The sequence below is a fragment of the Gigantopelta aegis genome, chromosome 15 (assembly GCF_016097555.1).
Source record: "Gigantopelta aegis isolate Gae_Host chromosome 15, Gae_host_genome, whole genome shotgun sequence".
Lineage (NCBI taxonomy): Eukaryota > Metazoa > Mollusca > Gastropoda > Neomphalida > Peltospiridae > Gigantopelta > Gigantopelta aegis.
In genome coordinates, this window is record NC_054713.1 from 2809080 (window position 1) to 2829793 (window position 20714).

General features: G+C 40.0%; 1 protein-coding gene across 2 annotated transcripts in view; it reads left to right on the top strand.

The window, feature by feature from the left end:
* Window positions 1-12511: 12511 nt before the first annotated feature.
* Window positions 12512-20714, top strand: part of LOC121389928 (pleckstrin homology domain-containing family G member 5-like) — a 144179-nt gene continuing 135976 nt past the window's right edge. The window contains exon 1 of one of the 2 annotated variants that reach the window (XM_041521597.1): window positions 12512-15347. In XM_041521597.1, coding sequence (XP_041377531.1) covers window positions 14667-15347 — 681 coding nt within the window. In that variant the 5' untranslated portion in view covers window positions 12512-14666. The remainder of the gene's footprint in view (window positions 15348-20714) is intronic. The other variant, XM_041521598.1, reaches the window with a different exon arrangement.

Sequence of the window (20714 nt, forward strand, 5' to 3'; positions counted from 1 at the left end):
CCATCCACCCATGGATCATCCAAGAGCCATGGTAAGGATTGATCCTGCTACATACATGGCGCTGGCAGTCACTCTACTACTGAGCTTTACACAGTTCGGCTAGAGTATGTATTCATTTTCAAAAAGTCCTTAACCATATGTAGGACACCATATAACTGTAAATAAAATGTGTTGAGTGTGTTGTTAAATAAAACATTTCCTTCCTTCCTTCATTTTTAAAAATAAAGAGTAACAAATATAATCAACGAAAGTGAGAAATACAGAGATTTAGAAAAGGGCTTTAACCTGTGTAGTAGTACTCATCACCTAACAACCTTTCTGTCGGTGTTAGAAAGGGGCTTTAACCTGTGTGGTAGTACTCATCACCTAACAACCTTTCTGTCGGTGTTAGAAAGGGGCTTTAACCTGTGTAGTAGTACTCATCACCTAACAACCTTTCTGTCGGTGTTGGAAAGGGGCTTTAACCTGTGTGGTAGTACTCATCACCTAACAACCTTTCTGTCGGTGTTAGAAAGGGGCTTTAACCTGTGTGGTAGTACTCATCACCTAACAACCTTTCTGTCGGTGTTGGAAAGGGGCTTTAACCTGTGTGGTAGTACTCATCACCTAACAACCTCTCTGTCGGTGTTAGAAAGGGGCTTTAACCTGTGTGGTAGTACTCATCACCTAACAACCTTTCTGTCGGTGTTGGAAAGGGGCTTTAACCTGTGTGGTAGTACTCATCACCTAACAACCTTTCTGTCGGTGTTAGAAAGGGGCTTTAACCTGTGTAGTAGTACTCATCACCTAACAACCTTTCTGTCGGTGTTGGAAAGGGGCTTTAACCTGTGTGGTAGTACTCATCACCTAACAACCTTTCTGTCGGTGTTAGAAAGGGGCTTTAACCTGTGTGGTAGTACTCATCACCTAACAACCTTTCTGTCGGTGTTGGAAAGGGGCTTTAACCTGTGTGGTAGTACTCATCACCTAACAACCTCTCTGTCGGTGTTAGAAAGGGGCTTTAACCTGTGTGGTAGTACTCATCACCTAACAACCTTTCTGTCGGTGTTGGAAAGGGGCTTTAACCTGTGTGGTAGTACTCATCACCTAACAACCTTTCTGTCGGTGTTAGAAAGGGGCTTTAACCTGTGTAGTAGTACTCATCACCTAACAACCTTTCTGTCGGTGTTAGAAAGGGGCTTTAACCTGTGGGTAGTACTCATCACCTAACAACCTTTCTGTCGGTGTTAGAAAGGGGCTTTAACCTGTGTAGTAGTACTCATCACCTAACAACCTTTCTGTCGGTGTTAGAAAGGGGCTTTAACCTGTGTAGTAGTACTCATCACCTAACAACCTTTCTGTCGGTGTTAGAAAGGGGCTTTAACCTGTGTAGTAGTACTCATCACCTAACAACCTTTCTGTCGGTGTTAGAAAGGGGCTTTAACCTGTGTCGTAGTACTCATCACCTAACAACCTTTCTGTCGGTGTTAGAAAGGGGCTTTAACCTGTGTAGTAGTACTCATCACCTAACAACCTTTCTGTCGGTGTTAGAAAGGGGCTTTAACCTGTGTAGTAGTACTCATCACCTAACAACCTTTCTGTCGGTGTTAGAAAGGGGCTTTAACCTGTGTGGTAGTACTCATCACCTAACAACCTTTCTGTCGGTGTTAGAAAGGGGCTTTAACCTGTGTGGTAGTACTCATCACCTAACAACCTTTCTGTCGGTGTTAGAAAGGGGCTTTAACCTGTGTAGTAGTACTCATCACCTAACAACCTCTCTGTCGGTGTTAGAAAGGGGCTTTAACCTGTGTCGTAGTACTCATCACCTAACAACCTTTCTGTCGGTGTTATTTATTAACAATATGGGTATTGTATTTTTCACCAAACATACATACACCACACAACAGCAAACAAAAGGCTGATTCTTGTGTTTTGACTATAGAAGACAAAAAATGGCTTACTAGTGATTTCCTGTGTCTGTATTTTCACAAAGGACGAGTGTCTGTGTTTTTTTTATTCATTCTTTGTGACAGGTTTTCAGGTGTCAAAAGGTTTTATCTTTTATGTTCCATAGTTTGTTAATAATCTGTGGTGCGTGTAGTGTAAGTGCTGTACCCAGCTAGGTATATATCAGCGTGTTGTGGCTTCATGATGTCGTATAACACAGATACTGCATGCTATACAATAATATACTTGAACCAAGACACAGGAGGTCACTGCCGCTGTTTCAGTGTTGTGAAAAGGGAAGGGTGTAGCTTAGTACTAGCACACTCACCTAAGGAGCAGTGGGTCATAGGATCAATTCCCCTTGATGTAGTTCAATAATAAAAAAGAGAATTAAAGATGGTTTTATTTAGCAACACTAATCAACCCCTGCAGTTGCCCACGGCAATCGGCATTGCCATGGAGATTACCGTGGAGTTTCTAATTCTCCACAATACGTTTTTGACTTTGACAGGTTGTTTTTCAGTGGCATGTTTTTTTGGCATGGACATTTTCTTCATTGCAGGGGTTGACACTAGAGCACATTGATTTCTTGAATGATCTGCTATCAGATTTGATAATTCTCACATAAGGTCTTAGAGCAAGGGATCTATTATATTTACTTTCCCAGAGACAGGACAGCACATACAATGGTCTTTGATATACCATTGATGGGACACTGGTTGGGATAGGGAAAAAACAATTAAAAAAACAACAAAACAGAATAGGTCCACTGAGGAATGGGGAGGGTTTCAATCCCTCTATTCATGCATATCAGGCATGCACTCTAACAACTGACCTAGATCCCCCACCCCCCCAAAAAACAAGTTATAAAGAATGTCAAATTATAACTTGTACATTTATTTTATTATGTAAGTGCTAATGGCCTTTATATTTTACAAAAACACCACTTCCCTAAAGCCCCACTAAACCATAAACAAGCAGAATGTTGACTAATAACAAGCAACACTGCTGCCCTACTTTAAAAACACCACTTCCCTAAAGCCCCACTAAACCATAAACAAGCAGAATGTTGACTAATAACAAGCAACACTGCTGCCCTACTTTAAAAACAAATTGATGGACACAATTTTCAAAATATATACGATAATGGGTTCGCTTTGTTCTTTTCTGATTTTGTGATAACTAAAAGCCGAGCAGAATGATGCTTACACGTCCGTGAGTGCGGCACGGCAAATATAATCATCTCTTTACGATCATCCACAGTTGATTCACTCCAGCGGATTTTCATTGCTTTTCATTCTCCCTGGAAACATTTAAACCAGTGAAGTGAAACTGACACGGCTCTGAAAAGTTTTTTCTTCTTCTTCATCTTGAAAAGGCACGGAGTACAAAACCATGAAAGCAGTTGCTGGAGAAGATCGTATCTTCTTTGGTTGTCCTTTTATCACCCTTCCTGTCCGTCTTGTGTCAGAGTACGTCACATGCACACACCTGGGATTGTCTCGGAGTACGTCACATGCACACACCTGGGATTGTCTCGGAGTACGTCACATGCACACACCCGGGATTGTCTCGGAGTACGTCACATGCACACACCTGGGATTGTCTCGGAGTACGTCACATGCACACACCTGGTATTGTCTCGTAGTACGTCACATGCATACACCTGGCATTGTCTCGTCACACGCACACACCTGGGATTGTCTCGTCACACGCACACACCTGGGATTGTCTCGTCACACGCACACACCTGGGATTGTCTCGTCACACGCACACACCTGGGATTGTCTCGGAGTACGTCACATGCACACACCTGGGATTGTCTCGTCACACGCACACACCTGGGATTGTCTCGTCACACGCACACACCTGGGATTGTCTCGTCACATGCACACACCTGGGATTGTCTCGTCACACGCACACACCTGGGATTGTCTCGTCACACGCACACACCTGGGATTGTCTCGGAGTACGTCACATGCACACACCTGGGATTGTCTCGGAGTACGTCACATGCACACACCTGGGATTGTCTCGGAGTACGTCACATGCACACACCTGGGATTGTCTCGGAGTACGTCACATGCACACACCTGGGATTGTCTCGTAGTACGTCACATGCACACACCTGGCATTGTCTCGTCACACGCACACACCTGGGATTGTCTCGGAGTGGGATTGTCGTCACATGCACACACCTGGGATTGTCTCGTCACACGCACACACCTGGGATTGTCGTACGTCACATGCACACACCTGGGATTGTCTCGGCACACACCTGGGATTGTCTCGTCACATGCACACACCTGGGATTGTCTCGTCACATGCACACACCTGGGATTGTCTCGTCACATGCACACACCTGGGATTGTCTCGGAGTACGTCACATGCACACACCTGGGATTGTCTCGTCACATGCACACACCTGGGATTGTCTCGGAGTACGTCACATGCACACACCTGGGATTGTCTCGGAGTACGTGACATGCACACACCTGGGATTGTCTCGGAGTGCGTCACATGCACACACCTGGGATTGTCTCGGAGTACGTCACATGCACACACCTGGGATTGTCTCGGAGTACGTCACATGCACACACCTGGGATTGTCTCGTCACATGCACACACCTGGGATTGTCTCGTCACATGCACACACCTGGGATTGTCTCGGAGTACGTCACATGCACACACCTGGATTGTCTCGGAGTACGTCACATGCACACACCTGGGATTGTCTCGGAGTACGTCACATGCACACACCTGGATTGTCTCGCAGTACGTCAAATGCACACACCTGGGATTGTCTCGGAGTACGTCACATGCACACACCTGGATTGTCTCGCAGTACGTCACATGCACACACCTGGATTGTCTCGGAGTACGTCACATGCACACACCTGGGATTGTCTTGGAGTACGTCACATGCACACACCTGGATTGTCTCGCAGTACGTCACATGCACACATCTGGGATTGTCTTGGAGTACGTCACATGCACACACCTGGATTGTCTCGCAGTACTTCACATGCACACACCTGGATTGTCTCGGAGTACGTCACATGCACACACCTGGATTGTCTCGCAGTACGTCACATGCACACACCTGGGATTGTCTCGGAGTACGTCACATGCACACACCTGGGATTGTCTCGGAGTACGTCACATGCACACACCTGGATTGTCTCGGAGTACATCACATGCACACACCTGGATTGTCTCGGAGTACGTCACATGCACACACCTGGGATTTTCTCGGAGTACGTCACATGCACACACCTGGGATTAAAACTGGGGGCGGGACGTAGTAGCTCAGTGGTAAGGTGCTCGTGTGAGGTATGATACAGTTAAACTTAGTTTTGTTTAACGACACCACTAGAGCACCACCAAAGCTTCTAGATAATGGTAGCCCCACTCCCATGGCTAGTGATATTCAATGTTGGGCTAGTAAATAACTACTAATGCCATGCCCGACAGGGCTTCTAGATTATGGTAGCCTCACTTCCATGGCTAGCGATATTCAGTATTGGGCTAGTAAATAACTACTATTGCCATGCCCAACGGCTAGTGAAAAAAAAAGTTGCAGTTAAGTCTATTTTGTAAATACAAATATCCTGCCCACACCCCAACCCCCAATGTTAGTGTTTATTTAAGCTCTATCTCCCTCTTTAGGTGACATATCTGATTATTACTATTATTTAATAAAATTGTTTTGACTTAGAGTAAAGTAGGGCTAGTGAATTTTTAATCGTAGCTAATAAAAAAACATTTTAATCGTGGATGGCTAGTGAATTTTATAAAAATTCTAGAAGCCCTGACCACATTTAGTAAAAAATAAAAAAAGGAGTTTGTTTTGTTTAACGACACTACAAGAGCACCACATTTAGTAATCGTTGGCTATTGGATGTCAAAATTTTGTTAATTCTGACATAGTCGTACAGAGGAATGTTTAAAAGTTTGTTTTGTTTAACAACACCACTAGAGCACATTGATTTATTAATCATCAGCTATTGGATGTCAAACATTTGGTAATTTAGACGAATAGTCTTAGAGAGGAAACCTGCTACATTTTTCCATTAGTAGGAAGGTATCTTTTATATGAACCATCCCACAGACAGGATAGCATATACCACATTCCGGCCTGTGTACATACCAGGCATGGTGCACTGGCTGGAATGACAAATAGCCCAATTGGTCCACCAGTGGGGATCGATCCTAGGCTGACAACACATCAGGGGAGGTCTTTACCACTGAGCTACACAAGGAATGATAGCTCATAGCACCGATTGTCCTCCATGGATCAGGACCCATGCTGGTAAAACCTTCAGAGTCTAGACCGAAGATTTTAATATGGTCTTGAGACAGTGCATCAGGTGAATGCTTTACACCACTGGGCTATGAGGTATGATAGGTCATAGGGCTGACTCTCTAGGACCCATGCTGGTAAAACCTTCAGAGTCTAGACCTAAGCTTTTAACAACGTCTTGGGGCTCTTAATGTCATGGCCGTGCCATACAAATCACATACAGACAGACCTTGAGGTTTAAGGGGAGCTGTCACTCTCACTTCCCATCACTCCTCTCAGACTAGTTCAAGGCAAGTGATTTCTAGCTCACCTCGTGTGAATTTACATGATATCAATATGGTAATGTCTTAAGTGGCTCCCATAATCTAAGTTAGGAGAAATTAAATACTCTCCTCAAATGTTTTTCATGGTCAGCCTGAGATCTGCATGCATATGACATTGTTAAAGATTTAAATCTAGTCACTAAGATGTTATAAGCACAGGTCCTATCAGGTTTTTAGCAAGTGTTTTTCTTCTTTCATTCTTTTGGTGCAGCAAAGGCCATGATATGTACTATCCTGTCTGGGATGATGCATATAAATGATCCCTTGCTGCTAATCGAAAAGAGTAGCCCATGAAGTGGTGACAGTAGGTTTAATATACTCTCTCAATATCTGTGTGGTCCTTAACCATATGTCAGATGATATTTAACCTTAAATAAAATGTGTTGAGTGCACTGTTAAATAAAACATTTCTTTCCTTGTGAAGAGACAGACTTCATTTTCCTGTTTTATCCAATTAAGGTTCAAGCACACTATCCTGGACACACACCTCAACTATCTAGGCTGTCTGTCCAGGACAGTGGGTTAGTTGTTAGTTGTTAGTGGTTAGTGAGGGAGAAAAGGGTGTAGTGGTCTTATACCTAACCATTGAGTTGTTAAACTTGCTCTGATTGGGAGCTGTTATCGGGATGTGAACCCAATACCTATACCAGCCTTGAGTTCGATAGCTTAACCACTGTACCACCAAGGCCAGTACGATATCAGCTTGTTATTGAAAGATTACATGACCCATTGAGTCGTTAAACTCACTCTGGGTGGGAGCTGTTACCGGGATGTGAATCCAGTACCTACTAGCCTTGAGTCTGATGGCTTAACCACTGTACCACCAAGGCCAGTACGTTATGGTACCAGCTCGTTATTGAAAGATTAAATGACCCAGGTATAAGTGACATATGGAGACTGATTACTATAGTGCTTTAGTTTTATTAGATTTGAACCCAGTACCTATCAGCCTTGAGTTCAGTAGCTTAACCACGACACCACCAAGACCAGTACTCTATGGTATCAGCTCGTGATTGAAAAATTACATGACCCAGGTATAAGTGACATACGAAGATTGATTACCCACGTCGGGAGCTATTGTGTCATTAGATTTGAACCCAGTATCTACCAGCCTTGAGTTCAATAAAACCACGACACCACCAAGGCCAGTACTGTACGGTATTAGCTCATGATTGAAAAATTACATGACCCAGGTATAAGTGACATACGAAGATTGATTACCCGAGTCGTGAGCTATTGTGTCATTAGATTTATCACATTATGTTTCCTTTGTTCTTAGCCCTGTGTAAATAGTCCAATTTCATTCAATGGTTTCTGTTCTGATGTGTATGAACACGATTCAATGATAAACCATTTATGTGGCTGACCTCGTGAAAACACTGCTGGACTCGGTGTTGCCCATTGCATGATGAATAAATCATCAGCTATTGGAAGTTATACATCTGAACATTCTAACACACATAGTCATCAGGAAACCAGCTATATTTTTCCTTTAGTAGCAAAAACAAGACAGTACTTACCATGACATTTGATGTATGAATCATGGGACACTGGACCCGGTGGTGCCCATTGCATGATCAATAAATCATTGGCTATTGGATGTCATATACATTTGAACATTTCTAACATATCAGAGGAAACCAGCTACATGTTTCCATTAGTAGCAAGGGATCTTTTATGTGCAGTTTGGCACAAACAGAACAGCACATACCATGACATTTGATGTATAAATCATGGGACACTGGTCATGGTGGTGCCCATTGCATGATTAATAAATCATCGGCTATTAGATGTCAAACATTTGAAAATTCTAACACATAGTCATCAGAGGAAAACAGCTACATGTTTCAATTAATAGCAAGGGATCTTTTATATGCAATTTGGCACAAACAAGACAGCACTTACCATGGCTTTTGATGTAATATAGTAAAAACTAACCTGAATTAAACAACCACCTGTCTTAAAAGGCCACTTTGCTATTTTCTCTCAGATTGTGTACTATTGTACACACGTACATCTGTAGCTAGCAGCCACCTGTATGTAAAGCCCGTTTTGCTCGAGTAGCCACTTTATGCAGTCTTTTGTCATTGTGTATTTCTCTATAAAAGCCATCAGGATTGGGTTGGGCTAAGCTGTGCTTGCATGAATACACTGAACGCGTATCTGTATTATTAACTTGACAGCCTATAAAAAAAGACACTTTATTTTTGCAGGACCGTTTGATTAATGTTTGTGAAGGCCGTACTCGAAAATCATCCTTGTGAACAATACATAGATATCTGTGTACGAGTGATACATGTTCATTCGGTCAGCATGTTTTATGATCACTTTTCTATATTTTATTACCACCAACAATCTTTAGGGAAGTTCTCAAGCCACCTTCATTCCAACAGAGTTAACCTGACTGAGTAAACATTGCTCAATTACATAGTTCTATGCAGTTTCATTGAAACATTGATGAATTATACAGCTGTGCAGTTTCATTGAAACATTGATGAATTATACAGCTGTGCAGTTTCATTGAAACATTGATGAATTATACAGCTCTATGCAGTTTCATTGAAACATTGATGAATTATACAGCTGTGCAGTTTCATTGAAACATTGCTCAATTATACAGCTCTATGCAGTTTCATTGAAACATTGATGAATTATACAGCTGTGCAGTTTCATTAAAACATTGCTGATTTACACAGCTCTATGCAGTTTCATTGAAACATTGATGAATTATACAGCTCTATGCAGTTTCATTGAAACATTGATGAATTATACAGCTGTGCAGTTTCATTGAAACATTGCTCAATTATACAGCTCTATGCAGTTTCATTGAAACATTGCTGAATTATACAGCTCTATGCAGTTCCATTGAAACATTGCTGAATTATACAGCTGTGCAGTTTCATTAAAACATTGCTGATTTACACAGCTCTAAGCAGTTTCATTGAAACATTGCTGAATTATACAGCTCTATGCAGTTTTATTGAAACATTGCTGATTTACACAGCTCTAAGCAGTTTCATTGAAACATTGCTGATTTACACAGCTCTAAGCAGTTTCATTGAAACATTGCTGATTTACACAGCTCTAAGCAGTTTCATTGAAACATTGTTGATTTACACAGCTCTATGCAGTTTCATTGAAACATTGCTGATTTACACAGCTCTATGCAGTTTCATTGAAACATTGCTGATTTACACAGCTCTATGCAGTTTCATTGAAACATTGCTGATTTACACAGCTCTGTGCAGTTTCATTGAAACATTGCTGATTTACATACATTATGCAGTTTCATTGAAACATTGCTGATTTACATACATTATGCAGTGTCATTGAAACATTGCTGATTTACACAGCTCTATGCAGTTTCATTGAAACATTGTTGATTTACACAGCTCTATGCAGTTTTATTGAAACATTGCTGAATTACACAGCTTTAAGCAGTTTCATTGAAACATTGCTGATTTGCACATCTCTATACAGTTTCATTGAAACATTGCTGATTTACACAGCTCTAAGCAGTTTCATTAAAACATTGCTGATTTACACATCTCTGTGCAGTTTCATTGAAACATTGCTGATTTACACAGCTCTGTGAAGTTTCATTGAAACATTGTTGATTTACATACTCTATGCAGTTTCATTGAAACATTGCTGATTTACACACTAGATTTAGAAATAAGCAAAAATGTTTACTAGTCCACCGGACAAATAAACCTAGAAATCTATTTGTCCGCCAATATTTTCACTTGTCCAAATAAATGGTTTGTTTTATTCAAGTACCAGGATAATGTTTGTGATTGCTCAAAAGGAAACTGCACTGAACAACCACCAAGGCACATTTTGCTTGTCCGAATAGATTTTCACTTGTCGGGACAAATGGACAAGTGTTCATTTCGAACACTGCACACCTCTATGCAGTTTCATTGAAACATTGCTGATTTACACAGCTCTATGCACTTTCATTGAAACATTGCTGATTTACACATCTCTATACAGTTTCATTGAAACATTGCTGATTTACACAGCTCTGTGCAGTTTCATTCAAACATTGCTGATTTACATACATTATGCAGTTTCATTGAAACATTGCTGAATTATACAGCTGTGCAGTTTCATTGAAACATTGCTGATTTACACAGCTCTATGCAGTTTCATTGAAACATTGATGATTTATACAGCTCTATGCAGTTTCATTGAAACATTGATGAATTATACAGCTGTGCAGTTTCATTGAAACATTGCTGATTATACAGCTCTATGCAGTTTCATTGAAACATTGCTGATTTACACAGCTCTATGCAGTTCCATTGAAACATTGCTGATTTACACAGCTCTGTGCAGTTTCATTGAAACATTGCTGATTTACACAGCTCTGTGAATTAAAACATTGTTGCAGTCTATGCAGTTTCATTGAAACATTGCTGATTTACACACTAGCTCTATGCAAAAATGTTTGATTGAAACCGGACATAAACCTAGAAATCTATTTACACAGCCTAAGCATTTTCATGTCCAAACATTGCTGATTTTTACAAGCTCTAAGCAGTTTCATTGAAACAGGAAACTGCTGATTTACCACCAGGCTCTTTGCTTGTCCGCAGTTTCACTTGTCGGGACAAATGGACAAGTGTTCATTTCGAACACTGCACACCTCTATGCAGTTTCATTGAAACATTGCTGATTTACACAGCTCTATGCACTTTCATTGAAACATTGCTGATTTACACATCTCTATACAGTTTCATTGAAACATTGCTGATTTACACAGCTCTGTGCAGTTTCATTCAAACATTGCTGATTTACATACATTATGCAGTTTCATTGAAACATTGCTGATTTACATACATTATGCAGTGTCATTGAAACATTGCTGATTTACACAGCTCTATGCAGTTTCATTGAAACATTGTTGATTTACACAGCTCTATGCAGTTTTATTGAAACATTGCTGAATTACACAGCTTTAAGCAGTTTCATTGAAACATTGCTGATTTGCACAGCTCTATACAGTTTCATTGAAACATTGCTGATTTACACAGCTCTAAGCAGTTTCATTAAAACATTGCTGATTTACACATCTCTGTGCAGTTTCATTGAAACATTGCTGATTTACACAGCTCTGTGAAGTTTCATTAAAACATTGTTGATTTACATACTCTATGCAGTTTCATTGAAACATTGCTGATTTACACACTAGATTTAGAAATAAGCAAAAATGTTTACTAGTCCACCGGACAAATAAACCTAGAAATCTATTTGTCCGCCAATATTTTCACTTGTCCAAATAAATGGTTTGTTTTATTCAAGTACCAGGATAATGTTTGTGATTGCTCAAAAGGAAACTGCGCTGAACAACCACCAAGGCACATTTTGCTTGTCCGAATAGATTTTCACTTGTCGGGACAAATGGACAAGTGTTCATTTCGAACACTGCACACCTCTATGCAGTTTCATTGAAACATTGCTGATTTACACAGCTCTATGCACTTTCATTGAAACATTGCTGATTTACACAGTTCTACGCAGTTTCATTGAAACATTGCTGATTTACACAGCTTTAAGCAGTTTCATTGAAACATTGCTGATTTACACACCTCTATGCAGTTTCATTGAAACATTGCTGATTTACACACCTCTATGCAGTTTCATTGACAAATTTCTGATTTACCCCTATGTATACAGTTTCATTGAAATTTCATCGCTGCTATAATATTTTTAAGCCTGTTTTTCTTTCCGGATCTACGTAGACTCTGCATTAACAAAACCTGTTGGATCTTAGCTAGCTTGGATAGCTGATACAGGTCGCTGAGAGGAACCTGTTTTGTGGTGATTTTTATCAATTACTCTTACAACACAGAGGATAATACAAGCCTCGCCTTGTTTGGGGCCGAGAGCCGTCGCGAGTCGCAGTGAGGCTCGGCCAGCCGTGTGTGTCGGGTGTCTTCATATTCATAATGGATTACCACCGTGACACAGTGTCAGTGGGCACAGGACTCTGAGCACTGCGACGTCTGCTGGGCGTCAAGCAGAACACACTTGTATTGATGGGCAGAAGATCTGGCGAACAGACGTGTTGATGAAATGAACAGATACATTGATGATCAAGATTTGTTGATGAACAAACAGATAATTTGATGAGTGAATGCATTGATTAAATGAACAGACGTGTTGATGAAATGGAACAGACGTGTTGATGATCAAGATTTATTGATGAACAAACAGATAATTTGATGAGTGGATGTATTGATTAAATGAACAGACGTGTTGATGAAATGGAACAGACATCTTGATGAAATTAACATGTGTTGATGAAATGAACAGACACATTGATGAGCAAGATTTGTTGATGAACAGAGATAATTTGTATGAGTTGATGCATTGATTAAATAATCAGACATGTTGATGAACAGGATCTGTTGATGAACAAAACAGATCATTTGATGAGTGGATGCATTGATGAACAAGCAAATGTGTTCATGAACAAGATAGCTGTGACACATTAATTCAGAGAACAGGAAGTGTACATTAGATAAAACAGAAAACATTTCCTGCAACATTGGCTATGTTTTATTTCAAACATCTATAAAGATCTGTGGCAGAGGTTGTAAACAGATACAAAGGAATGACATCTGGAAGATTGATAACTGCGACATATTAATTCTGAGGATACACAATATTTGGGGTATACAGGAAGCGCACATTTTCTTGAAACTTAGACTGTACTTTTGTTTTGAAAATCTGTTCTGCGGAGGCGGTTGTAAGCAGGCGTAAAAAAATGACGGCTGATTGATAGCTATGACATATTACTTCTGAGGTCAGAAACTGTGTGTTATGAAACAAGTGAGCCTATTCTCTTTAACAGAGGTTATACGTGTATTCTTAGGTGAAAACACTGGAATAGCAAGAACCTTCTGAAGTTGCCTCTTGTTTTTATTCTGGAACCTTTTGTTGTTGTTGTTGTTGTTGTTGTCATCAGACTGCAGATGTTTTAAAAATATTTTATTTGATTGATGATTCCATATATTAACCAAGTTATTTGAATTATATATTCTCGAACAAAATATTGTTCAGATACTAAAATACTACTTATTTTTCTCAGTACACTGGCACTTTAGGAAAAATGCTAAGGTGTATATTTTGACATTATAATTACATCTTTATGTGACAGCATTTGAAAAGTTCAGAAGATTTGACAATTGAGGATTTTTTGTCACAACAAACACTGAAGGTGTATTTTTGACATTATAATTACATCTTTATGTGAAAACATTTGAACACTTCAGAAGATTTGAGGATTGAGGATTCAGTCATCATGACAGACACTGATTGATCATATAGGTGGATCAGACTGATGACATTTGGTGGATTGAATGTGAGTGAATGTCTTTTAGTTCATTCAGTACAAGTTTGTTGACATTTCAGCAGTGAATGTCTCTTGAGACAGAAAGGATAGAAACCAGACAGAGATTTTCTCATGTGGTTGAACAGATCGAATCACTCATCCAGAGGAATTCAGTTTATTGTGGAGAAACCTTGTGGAGAAATTTTGTGAAGAAATTTGTAAATTTATCACCTTCACACATTTGACTGGAAAATATGTGGATATCACTAATAGATTGTTGAATGGAATTCACTTGAATATATTATATACCACTACCTTTTTCTTGAACATCGGGCAAATTTTTCATTTGCTAAATTTATTTTAAAGCTTAATATCTTAACATGTCTCATTGCTGAGGACATATTGAAGGTGGTATGATTTATCCTTCGATGTTAGTTTGATCAAGCTGATAACATAGGTTTATTTTAGAGATTGTTTTTCAGTGATACAGTTTATTTATATGTGTACGAAGTATTCAGTTTCACAAAGCCTATTTGTTCATTGGATTGTGCTGTACCTATTCAGCTGTGGAGTACGTTGTAACCATAGATACACTGGACATTACAAGCAAACTGACTAAATTCTATATAGAGATATAAGAATTATGTAACATCAATAGCAACAACAACAAATAATAATAACAAGAGTGACTCCCAATAGCAAATTTATTATTTGTACTATAGAGTATCACTAAACATTTAATTTATTTCTTGGAATATATATATAAAAGACAATGAAGCTGAAAAAGAAGAGATTCCCGCGTTCGTTCAGTAAGAAGAAGAAACAGAAGGACGTTGAGGAGACAGAGCCCGACATCTCCGCGATCATCTCACCCATCACCCCCGCCACGTTCTTCGACCATCCCTTCCCCCGCGATGCTGAAAATGCCGACTCTGCCATGTCTACATCTCCGCTGTCTTCAACATCGCCCGTCTGTATGTCGCCGACCTGCATCTCACCCGTCTGTGTCTCACCTTCCTGTGCCTCGCCTTCAACAGACGACGGAATCGATGGAGATATATCCGAACTCTTCACGGAGCTAATCAAGGAGGTAGAATTCAATGATGCCCGTGAACGGGAGTTGAATTTCGACAGATTCACGTTGGATACGATTTCGTCGTGTTCCGTTTCGAGTTCCCCCGATCTAGAGCTTCAGGAGCTTGAGAACGATATTTTTCTGAATCTCTCGGAGAAACAGGGGAAGGAAGCAGAAGAGAATGGATGCGAGATTGCTGCAGCTAAAGATGGTGTGCCCGATTTGGAGAAGAGTGAGGCGGTTAAGCACAGTTTGAATAGCGTGTGCACGTGCAGTAAAGTCTGTTTCAAGATGGTGGAGGTGAAGCACGTTGAGATCAAACCTCAGAGTGATGGAAACCCTGAAACCTGTTTGGTGATCAGTACTTGCAAAGCAATGGTAAGAATTGCAGAAACAAACCTTTTACACGTCTGTTAGTGGGAGAATTAAAAGATTTATAAATCATTTATACATTGCGCCAAAAATATTTCACATAACCCATTATTTTATGTGTAAACTGTTCTGATCATGAAAGTCAAACCTTGTCATTTAGTGGAGTTATTCACTCCGTCTCACCATCACACTCCTAAGACTAGTTCAAGGAGAGCAATTTTTAGCTTCCCTTAGCATGTGAATTTATATGGTTCACAGCCCGGTACTGGCTCCCACCAAGACCAAGTTTTAACGACTCAATGGGTAGATGTAAGACCACTACTCCCTCTTCTCTCTCACTAACCTCTAACACCTAACCCACTGTCCTGGACAGACAGTCCAGATAGCTGAGGTGTGTGTGCCCAGGACAGCATGTTTGAACCTTAATTGGATATAAGCATGGAAATAAGTTGAAATGAATGAAATGTAAATGATGTCTTATTTTTAAAAGTTATGTATTAGTAGACTAGAATTGTCTTTGAAAAGAAAACTACACCAAACTTAACTGGCTTTTAACACTTATTTTGTACATGTATGCATCCTTGAATGTGTGTATGAATTTGCAAAGCTATTTTGATCCGACTTTCACAAAAACAAAAGATATGCAGTTTTTACATCAAATTACCACTACATGTACTTGTGAAATTATTAAAACTTACAAAGTCTTGGTAATTATGAATTTTAGAAGAAAACAAATTCAAAAATGTTTATGGCCAAGTTAATTTTTTTGCTGAACTTATTCAAATTAGCAAAGTAAAAAATAAATTACTTTATTCTGTTATCATCCTCCCACCACAATATTTTTCTATTCAGCATCATAGGGAGTTCTGCTTCGATTCCTTTTTTGTAAAATATAAATTTACCCGTCTGTATAGAATTATATCCCACAAGTGAACAAAGTCACACATGCACGTACGCATCACTTAAAAACTGAAATCACAGCGGACGGCTATTAAATGCTTTTAAAAAAAAACATGGAGCCCTTTTTTCAGCTTTGTGGGACATAATGTATATTTGATCATATTTCACGAGTTAATAATAGGAGGTTTGTAACACAAGAATACATGAATTTATTAAATTACTTGAGGTTATTTATGTCTGCGTGAACTAGTTTATATTGACACCCTGAAGAGAGATTTTCACATGGACATACAATGAGAAGAGTATACGGTAGCATAAATTAAAGTTTGTTTTGTAAATTTGTAAATTATCACAGAGGTGTCATTAGGGGTGGGGCTAGAGATTGGGCTAGGGGTGGGGCTAGAGATTGGGTTAGGGGTGGGGTTAGAGATTGGATTAGGGGTGGGGTTAGAGATTGGATTAGGGGTGGGGTTAGAGATTGGATTAGGGGTGGGGTTAGAGATTGGGTTAGGGGTGGGGTTAGAGATTGGATTAGGGGTGGGGTTAGAGACTGGATTAGGGGTGGGGTTAGAGACTGGATTAGGGGTGGGTTTAGAGATTGGATTAGGGGTGGGGTTAGAGATTGGATTAGGGGTGGGGTTAGAGATTGGATTAGGGGTGGGGTTAGAGATTGTATTAGGGGTGGGGTTAGAAATTGTATTAGGGGTGGGGTTAGAGATTGGATTAGTGGTGGGGTATGGGGCTGGGTTATGGGCCGGGGTTACAGACTGGATTAAGGGTGAGCCTGAGATTGACTTAGGGGTGGGGTTAGTGTTTGAATTAGGGGTGAGGTTATGTGTGGGAGATAACGTTTGATGTCATACCATACATCACTTTGAGATGTATATGATTTACATTCACCCTTTAAATGTGTTGTGTGTTCATCTGCAGTGACCAGTGGTTGCAAAACAAGGCGTCACGCATCGCATGTGACGTTTACTACCCTCATTTCCGACGTCTATTTTTGCCACAGTTGCTCAGACTCCAGTTCATATTTTCTTGGTTCTTGTATGTATAGCTCGGCTTCTATGGGTTAATTTCTTCAGGAAAACTTTGAGTTTCCTACAAATACAGCGTCCATTACTGCTCATTGCCTTTGTTTTTAAAATATATTAATTTTTGTTTTGATTCATGAGCACAGTGCTAGACCCAGTGATTTTCTGCGATCGCGGAGAACGGACAGAATTCGCGGAATTCCCATTGTGAAACGGAATTTACATTTGGAAACGGAATTACGATTTTCCGCGAAGTTAAAAAAATTAATACTATTTTACTATTGCCACACGTAAAACTGACGATTTACCCGTGTGCAGTACTATTGGCAAATGCTAGACTGGATTATGGTTACATTGGGAACCAAGCAAATACTTCGCGAACGTTAGCGAAACGTTTGCTGGCTGAACTTGGGGCTGGTTCACTGCTTAGTCTGTTGCACCTGCGCAGATGGGACAGGGATTTTTTTCCATACGCTTGTCTTGGAAGACAGATTTTTACGCTACACATTAAACTGAATGACCATTTCGGGAACCAGTCAAAATATGTTGCAAACTTTTAGCAAAAAAACGGCTGGCTGAACGTTGCAATGTTACTTTATTTTTGCTGTGTCATGCGCATACTTCAATTTGCAGACGTTAGACTGTCAAAGAGATCATAAAATAAATGTTTACATTTTGTGAACCCTAAGCCCCGTTGAATAAAGCAGTGCACTTAATTGTTGGACAACCATGCTTTATGTAGTTATTATAACTGTAGCCTTTGGTCCTGATGTAATTTTTCGCTACTAATATGTAGGTTTACTTTGATTTAATGACAAATAGCGATGCATGTCGATGCCAGTCAATTTTCAGACCCTTTAATTTGTCATAACTTGTGTTAGTTCAGTCGTTAATTACATGTTGTAGTCTGAAATGGAAATGAAACGGAATTTACAAAAACGTTTTTTTAAATGAAAAACCACTGAGTCATACTTGTTCTATTCTTGGGCAACAATTTCACCAACTTTATGCATTACAAGTGGGCTACATTGCACACTTCTGTGGTAACAGACTCCGGCCCATAGAGCACCACCTCCTCCCCCCCCCCCCCCCCCCCCACGCGTGCCCCCATTACTGAGTGTCTAGCTCTCGATAAACCCCCAACTCCTACACTGTCAGTTCCTACGCCTGCCTACTAGTACTTCGTTTTGCAACCGCTGGTGACTCTTTATACCCATAGGTACATGTGTGTGTATGTCATTGTGTGGGCGGCTCATCTGTAGCTCAGTTGGTAGAGTGCTTGTCTGAGAACCTTTAGTCGTAGGATCGAACCACTGTGGTGCATTCATTCTCTGTTTTCTTTTTTTTTATGTCCCAACCAATGCCCCACCACTGGTATATCAAAGGACATGGTATGTGCTGTCCTGTCTGGGGGGAGGGGAAGTGCATATAAAACATCCCTTGCTGCTAATAATGGAACAATGTACCGGGTTTTCTCTAAGACTCTGTAAAAATTACCAAAAAAATTTTGACATTAATAAATCAGTGTGCTCTAGTGGTATCGTTAAACAAATACAATGTTCAACTTTATATTTTTGAACTGAATAAAAGAAACAAATTATTTAAACAAGTGAAAATATTGGTGAACAAGTAGATTTTAGGTGTACCTGTCCTGTACAATAGTGGAAAATCATGTATAGGCTTGGGAGAGGGTTTTGGCCGAATCTCTCCCTCCCCACCCCCCTCCCCGAGGTTAACACAATTTTTACCGTGCAGTAATTGACTATTTATATAGGTGTCCAATGAAAATATAGACAAATGGATAGCTTTTTCAGCTTTGTGGAACATAATTAAGTTAATAATAGGATGTCTGTAACACAAGAATACATGAATTTATTAAATTACTTGAGGTTATTTATGTCTGCGTGAACTGGTTTATATTGACATGGACATACAATATATGCACACACATGCACACACACACACACGCACGCACACGCACGCACACACGCACACATACACACACAGACACGCACACGCACACACACCCATACACACACACAGACACACACACACACACACAGACAAACACAGACACACACACACATACACAGAGATGCAGACCATGCCACGCCCTTGAAAATGACACTTATTTTTGTAACTCTCTCTCTCTCTCGCTCTATTTATGTTAGTTTGTAAAGAGGAAGAATTTAAAAACCACATGAACGTAGTTGTCATATTATTGGAGTTTAGCCTGAGGTGTGTGTGGGCATAGTTTTCAATCATACATCACTATTATCAGTCTGGCTTCTTCACATTCCAAACATTAATTCACTTTTTTTACTTCTGTATTCATGACCCCAACTTCCTGATATAACGTCTATAGCATGTATTGAATATATAATGTTTATTATATGTGTTGAATAAAACATCTATGGCATGTATTGAATACAGAAAATGTTGATTCGTTTTCTCCGAAACTTGCTCTGTGTATGCCTCAATGAAATACTGTATAATGTTACTCTGACCGGCTATACCTGTTTTGACACCTGTAAGCTTATTGAATAAATTTTGTATCACAAGCAGAAAAGCAAATATTTGAAGTGTGCACCTATATATTGTATACATAATAGTTAACAAATCTGAACAGTAGTTCAAATAAAGTTTATAAAGACAATCTTGACATGAGGATTAAGCTAACACAGATTTTGTTACATAAGTTTTAATTAAATTTCTATTGCAAACAGTACATGTCACTGAACTTGTTACATGAAGCACAGGGCAGGGTCTAGCTTAGTGGGTAGAGTGCTCGTCTGAGGTGCTAAGATCAAAGTAGGATCATATCACCTCAGTGGATTCATTCTCTAATTGAATTGTTTATGTCCTATCTCTTGCTGTATGACTGGTATATCACAGGCTGTGGTGTGTGTTTATGTCCCAATCTCTTGCTGTATGACTGGTATATCACAGGCTGTGGTGTGTGTTTATGTTCCATCTCTTGCTGTATGACTGGTATATCACAGGCTGTGGTGTGTGTTTATGTCCCAATCTCTTGCTGTATGACTGGTATATCACAGGCTGTGGTGTGTGTTCGTGTCCCATCTCTTGCTGTATGACTGGTATATCACAGGCTGTGGTGTGTTCTCATGTCCCATCTCTTGCTGTCTGACTGGTATATCACAGGCTGTGGTGTGTGCTCATGTCCTATCTCTTGCTGTATGACTGGTATATCACAGGCTGTAGTGTGTTCTCATGTTCCATCTCTTGCTGTATGACTGTACTGACTGTGGTGTGTTCTCATTGCCCATCTCTTGCTGTATGACTGGTATATCACAGGCTGTGGTGTGTGTTCATGTCCCATCTCTTGCTGTATGACTGGTATATCACAGGCTGTGGTGTGTTCTCATGTCCCATCTCTTGCTGTATGACTGGTATATCACAGGCTGTGGTGTGTGTCTCA